This window comes from Echinococcus granulosus (assembly GCF_000524195.1).
Source record: "Echinococcus granulosus chromosome Unknown EG_S00199, whole genome shotgun sequence".
Classification (NCBI taxonomy): domain Eukaryota; kingdom Metazoa; phylum Platyhelminthes; class Cestoda; order Cyclophyllidea; family Taeniidae; genus Echinococcus; species Echinococcus granulosus.
In genome coordinates, this window is record NW_020170579.1 from 38,614 (window position 1) to 45,684 (window position 7,071).

Sequence of the window (7,071 nt, forward strand, 5' to 3'; positions counted from 1 at the left end):
AGGGAAGGTATTTGGGCTACTGACACGACCCGAAGGACTACCCACTCAGCGTGGTCCAGTGACCAAGTCAAGAGTGGCTCCTCATCGGAACAAAAAGTTAACCAACGTATTACTCGTGTGTTAATAATCAGTCACGTGGCAGTAGCCACTTCAAATTTCTTGCTATTGTTGCGTTTTTCTCATCGCATCACAAATGAAGTTAATCGCCACTAGAAAATGGCTGCAGAGATGTACATTAGATACGTTAAGGGCGTTATTGCTGCCAAAAGCAAACTAATGCCTACTTTCTTAACCCGAATTTACACAGCTTTCTCCCAACTTTAAAGAATGTGCAAAGGCTTGTTCTTCAAATTGATGGGATGAAATTGGACGTCTTTGATGCACTCATGATTTGCAAATATTATCTAAGAGCCATTATTGCTGAGGTCTTTACATATTTAGGCCTAGGAATTGTCTTTCCTTGTAATTGTTGGCCAACCTTGCTTGGAAGCTGCTTATCCCCTAGGTTTGCAGTTTTACTACTATCTGCATGCAAATTGGAGCATTAGTCAGTCTCACTACTACACAGGAACAAAAAAAATTTGGCAGCGGTTGACGGGCTAATCTGGTAATTTTAGAGAAACATTAAGTGATTTCGTATATGCTACAGGCTATTATGTGATTTTTGGAGTTAAAGGTGTTTAATGCAGTACACATGCAAACAAATGAAATTATTTTACAAAAATACGTTTTAACAGCAAAAAATAAGCAAAAATACTTGTGGCTTGACTTGAATGATTTTTTTGTCACCACTGCCGTCTAAAGTACATCATAATTACCCCTCCTTTTGCCACCATCTTTAAACGCTTACCGATAACGCTTTTTAAGGCCGCTGCGTGCTCGCATAGTTAACATATTGTCTGTCTTAGCTCCTCCCTTAGTATTGGATTTCCTCAAGACAGGCATGATAATATCAATACCAAATGAGGGAAATCAAGTTTTGAAAGACGCTTGATTTCTCTTTTGCTGCTCTGGATGGCAAAAAATTGATTGCTTGTCTTTGCACACGTTTCGACGAGTTGGTGCAGCTTTTATGGATGCATGTGTCAGAAGAATTGGGAGTTCAGTAGTTTTACAGTACGAATTTAAAAGCCTTTAGAGGTGAAGGTGAGTTATGATTTGTAGTTGTTGATGCTTTTTGATACTTTTATGAATCTAGGGCCAAATTTATTCGTTTTCTCCCAGAATGTGGTGTTTGGCAACATATTCAGATTCAAAAAAGTAAATAAACCCGGAAAAGCTAGAAATCTTTCAACTAGTCTACCAGATGGCTTTGAATTACTCCGGGACTAATTCACCGTCAGCTAGAAGTGGTGTCTGCATCGTTTTTCTGGTAACCATTTAATGGATACTGCATGCTCTTCTGGACCAGAACTCCACAATTGCCGATGTGTCGTATATGGAAGGTCTCAGGCTTTCCACTAAAGTCGGGTCGTCTATCAACAGCATCCAGCCTTACAATTCGGCCATTCCTGTGGCAGAACCCACCTTCTCAGCCATTGCTAAGGAGACTACAATGTTTGTCCGGTTTCCAAATTTGCTCTCGAGGTGGTTCAACTGGACATGAGGTTGCTGTTTCAACTGAGTGGGTTTTATTTTCACAATTTTGATTCTTGTTCTGATTAAAGTTGTCCCTCCAAGAAACGGCTTCTACGCTCCTTACCATAGCTATTTTATTATCACGCCACTCATTTGTGCCATGTGTTTCTTAGTCATTTATGATACCTGGGGTCAAAACAAGTCATGGATTGTACAAAGAATGTTTGGATTTAAAACAGTAGGATTGCTTAAGGGTAATTGTATTTTCAGTTTTTTGAGCAATGACTGGGGTATCGTGATGGAATCTCCTGCCTTGGTTGCGAAGGCATTGGGCAGTACTTTTACAGTTGCAATTATTAGGTACCATCTCCCGATGTCTTTGGTAGACACTCACTGGAACTCAGGTCCTTTTCGTTGAATCATTCTTTTGTTTGATCTCATTTCTTCGCTTGTCTCGTCGAAGGTGCACAAACAGATGGTCTTAGGTTCACTTAGTGGGAAATGTTGAGCCCTACGCTGCAAAATTTGAGGCTTCGACTTTACACCTGTTTATTTGAACATTGTTTCGCTCCGGTCTTCTTCAACACGTTTCCTGCTGCTTCATTAAAGGACCGGCTTTGATTTGTTACAGGAGGTTATTTAGCATCATCTCATAAAATTTGTCTAGCATTTTATGCTTGAATGCTTCAATTTGGGTACCAATAGTGAGAAATTTTTTTGAGACTTTACCAGAGGTGGTGCTATTACTACCCATTAAAGAGTCTTCAATGACCTGTTCTTGAAATATAGTTTTAGAATCAACGAAGGGGTCGATGAGCACTCCATATTCCTACTGCATGTAAAAACTGGTCTACTATTCTGAAGGCGGAAGTATGGTGGTTGTAGAGATGTCATTCGAATAATGTGTATAGGTCTGTTTTGGTAATAGGCTGCCTTCTTGAACCCATCCTTTAAATGAGAGATAGCACCGCCGACATACACCGTCCTCAGGTTTGGGCACAAATGTTCAGTTTATTCCTCCCTTCCCTAACCCACACTCCAGCTCCTTAGTCCTCATTTTAATTGGTTTTGTTATGGACCCCTGTGACAGCTACATCGATAGATATGATGCATTTGGATTAAACTAGTCATTCCTTATGTCAGACGGTGTTGGACTATCGTAAGTTAGTCGCGGAAAGTGAGAAGAGTCTTCTGGAACCCATCTGGAGGCGAGACGCAAGCCTTTCTTGTCTCACAGCCAGTCATTCGCAAAAATCACGGCCAGCAAGAATGCATTACTTGGACAACGCCCCCTGCAAAGCTTCTGAATTGAACAAGTGGTAAGTTTGTCACTTTTCTACTGGCCTATTTGTATGTTAAGTTATTCACCCATTTATTTGTTCACTCACGTGTTGCTTAGTTACTTTTTTAAATAGTTTTTTACACCGTTGTATCTATTTGCCTCTCTAGGCATTTATTCCACTCCTGTTTATCCTCTAACCCCATCTTTCGCCTATCCGATGCATGTGGGTAGTCAAATGTTAGATAGGGGAGTGAGGAGGCCCGACAACACTAGCTTAGGTACAGGTAGGGTTTGAGAAGGAAGTGAGTTAGTGAGATAGAGATCTAGGCACTTAAGTGATGGAAGCCAAGTGGCTGTAGAGGAGCCGAGGCAGGTAGGTAGAGGCTCAGATTGTGAAGTGATATGAACTAAATATTTGGCGAGGAATTGAGGACGTTTTGTAGAGATTTAGGTTCTGGGGTGATGGTAGATAGAAATCTGGTTTGAAATTGAGGTACATAAGTGGTAAGTTAGGTTCTAAAATGATAGGAATAGGAAAACTGGAAGGCGATGGAATATATAGGTAGAGAACTAGGGTGTGGGATGACAGTAACTAGATATTTGGAGAGGAACAGAGCTAGATAGGTAGAGACATGGGTTCTGGGTCGATGGGAATTAGGGAACTAGAAAAATTGAGGCAGATGGGAGAAAGATTCTGGAGCGATACGAATTCGATATTTGGGGGGGGGGGAGGGGGAGGGGGTGAGGGAACAGCATTAGGTCCTGGAGTGGTCAAAACTGAAAATCTTGACGCAGTTGAGGTGCGCATGTGAAGAATTTGTTTCTGAAGCTATGGGATCTGGATTGCTGTGGAGGGATTGAGGTAGACAAATAGAGAGTAGGTTTCCATGGTGATGGGAGCCAGATGACTAGAACGAACTCAGGTAGGTATGCATATAATGAGGTTCATGTTTGGCGCGAAGTAGATATTTTCAAGAAACTGTGTTAGAAGGAAAATCAAGTTCTATAATGGTAGGAAGTGGACACTTGGAGAGGAGCTTTTGTAGATAGTTGAAGAACTATGCTCCGGAGTAATGGTAGCTGGCAAATCGGGAGGAAGTGGGATGGATATGTGGAGAATTGGCTTCTGGACTGATAGCAGTTGGGTATTTGTAGAGGGGTTTTCGCGGATGGAAAACTAGGTTCTGGCGTAACGGGAAGTGCAAAGTAGTAGGAGGTACTGAAGCAGATAGGAAGAGAACTAGGACCTGGAATGGAATATTCTAAAAAGTAAGAATGACTAGGATAAGTAGGTGGAGAATTAGGTTCCTGACTGATGGGAACCAGGAAATTAGGTGGAAATGAGGCGGGCAGGTAAGAAACTACAGTTGTGTTGGGCAGGAAAGAACAAGCACTTGGTAGGGCATGCTTTGTTTATATTACTTTGCTTTCTCTCTACGAGTTATCGTCTGTATTTCTGCCTATCTTCTGTTTCGTTAAGCGATACCTTAGAGATGTTTGGCGCCACGAGGAAGGGACGTCATTTCGATTGTGCTCTGTCAAGGCATCCTGCTTCACGTCACCTCATTTCTTGATTGGCGCCTATTACGAGCCACTTTTGCGACGGCATTAGACTACCTGACTCCCCCGGAGATGCTAAACCCGCTTCCTGCTTCCTGTCTGGTTGCTGGACTGATGTTTCGGCGCCGTATGTATAGCTTCATTTTATTATTGCTACTAGCATTGTTTAAGTAGAGCTTTTATTTAGAGCAACGAGGAGACGCCCTGACCTGCCCAAAGGTGTTAGGAGCGTGTAAAATGTGGTAAATGTTAAGTGCAAGCGTCCCCTGTATTGCAAATTCTCTTCTCTGGCTTGGAATTAGTGGTTCACACCGCACGATATTTCCGCGAGAAGCTACTTTGTACGTTTGTCAACGACACTTACCACCACTACTAAGTCAGATAAACATTAATGAATGGAAAGGCGTAGATCTCATACTGAATGTAGTTGTCTCAGAGGTCTGTGTCTGGGAAGACACTTTAGCATCGATAATCCGTGAGATTGGCGGCTTACGCTCACATGGAGACTACCAGTGCCAATGCTACCTTAGCTGAGCTCGGTTTGAACATCTTTTGAGTAGACATTTCCTGTTCCTCAAGGTGACTCTGTCTCTCCACCGTTTGATTGTAAGCTTCAGCTTTGCAGTGGAAAGAAATTGTGTCTTCATGACTTTACCTTTTGCTTCCTTTACCTCGTGCCTTTCGTATACGTGGCCTATCACCTTAAATGAGCATATTTTGGCATTGCACGAGAGGAAAACACTTCCTAGGGAGTATTTCTAATGAGTTTTAAACCACTCGTTTTCTGACATTCCAAGGGTTGTTATCCTTTACTTTTTGTCGTTTAGAAAAGCGTTCATTCAGTCACCAGCTTTGCGATGCATCCTTCTTGCATCAAGACAATTGATGCATTCATTTTGCTACTGTTCTTGAAAGCGAGTCAAACAATCCTCGGAGGTCATTTTTGGTCCGTTTCTTAATATTTATGATCTAATATTAAGAGCTATCTATTTATTATCTACTTTTCTGATATTTTTAGGGGAGAGACCGTCTACTTGTCACCATCGCAATGAATCCTTCCTGCAGTGAGGTGGTTTAAAAAGACATGTTTTCGGGGTTCATAAGAGGAAGCTAAGTAATTTCAAACAACGGGACTAACCTTAGCGTACTTATTTCTTGATAGTTAAATGCATTTCAATTTGTACTGCTCTTGTACTGCCTCTAGAGAGGAAGCCGTTTACTTGCCAGCATAACAGTAAATATTTTGCGCATCGAAGTGATTTAAACATGCATATTTCTGGGGTTTATCAAAGCAAATTACGTAGTTCTCAAACAAAAAGTAGTTATGATCATAATTTGAAATCGCTTAACTTACTCTAATGAACCTCAGAAATGTGTGTGTTTAAATTACTTCGCTGCGAGGAAAATTTACTGCAATGTGGTCAAGTAAGTGGTTTTTTCTCTAGAATGGTTGTAAGAGTGACACAAATAAAAATGCATTTAAATATCAGAAAATAAGTATATAAAAGGCAATCAAACCCATTATTTGAAAATTACTTATTTCACTCTTGTGAAACCCAGAGATGTGCCTTTGGCAATCGGACCGTTGTTGTCTTATCTACATCAACATCGTAGCAATCCTGATTATTGTGTTATTGCCAAGATCAAAATGTTTTGCGCACCTCAATGCCTATGTAAGGCGCACGCTGCAGAAAATCTTTCCAACGGAAGTTTTGACAACGAGTTTGTTTTCGTGTGGGGTGAGTTTAATGTAATAGAATGTAGAGGGTAGACAGAAGCATTGATGAGTAAATTTGGCGGTGGTATTTGTTTTCTTGCAGTCATTCGCGTCTCCCTACACCTTAATTGCTGCAAAGACGATCACAGGTATCTTCTGGCCTTACTTCAGCATGCTGACATGAATACTGAACCGGCAGCGGTAAAGAACTTGCTCACCCTATGGGACGATAACATAATTCAGAAGCTATTTCGTAGTGAGACAATTGTAAAAGGTAGGCCAGACGTTAAAATGTCTTCTTATTAGCATTTTATAAATACCAGCTGAACAACCTTTTCCCTCTTTGTTTACAGTAGAATGCAGTGCTTGTAAAGTAGTGCTGGAATCGTCCGATCACTGGCTCAATCTATTTAAGTGGCTTGGGATTTCTTGGTGTGCAAAAACAGCCTATAATTTCAAGTCATTTGTTCACTTCTCTGGTCTTATATCCTCTTCACCTCTCTTAAATAAATTGGAGTCAATTATGCGTTTGGAAATATTAATAAAGCACTGACTAGCTAATTCGAAGAAAATTTTAACAGACTGTTTGCATGTCAGCCGGCAGTGCTTATCAAAGCATAAAAGGGCTAGGTACTATCATGGAAATTCCTCACACTTTTTAAAGTAATTAATGCTGCATTTTGTATTTGCGTTCGTAAATATGCCTGAGCAATAGTTACCCGACAGGGTAAGCTCAAGAACCTCTTCTTTCATTGTTGTTAATCGTTAATTTTGTTGTCCTCATCTTTCCTGCAGAAGCTGTCTGTGTTCATGAAATGCTCATTTACTCAAATAAGTGATACGGAGATGTGTGTGTGTGAGCAGGTACATCAGCACTACTCGTGGGGGAAGGAATAAAACAGACTATGCGAAATCACATCGGATATAAGCTGGG

The 7,071-nt window shown here is 41.0% G+C and overlaps 1 protein-coding gene across 1 annotated transcript in view; it reads left to right on the forward strand. All coding sequences in view use genetic code 11, as the record gives it.

Annotated features, from left to right (window-relative positions):
- EGR_10209 (hypothetical protein) overlaps nucleotides 1-6,690 on the forward strand; it is a gene marked incomplete at both ends in the record, with an annotated part of 7,816 nt that extends 1,126 nt beyond the window's left edge. Inside the window, 6 exons of the mRNA XM_024499458.1 lie at nucleotides 1,199-1,260; nucleotides 1,668-1,832; nucleotides 5,583-5,738; nucleotides 5,790-5,872; nucleotides 5,919-6,159; nucleotides 6,461-6,690. Coding sequence (XP_024346123.1) covers nucleotides 1,199-1,260; nucleotides 1,668-1,832; nucleotides 5,583-5,738; nucleotides 5,790-5,872; nucleotides 5,919-6,159; nucleotides 6,461-6,690 — 937 coding nt within the window. The remainder of the gene's footprint in view (nucleotides 1-1,198; nucleotides 1,261-1,667; nucleotides 1,833-5,582; nucleotides 5,739-5,789; nucleotides 5,873-5,918; nucleotides 6,160-6,460) is intronic.
- Between the last annotated feature and the right edge of the window lie 381 nt (nucleotides 6,691-7,071).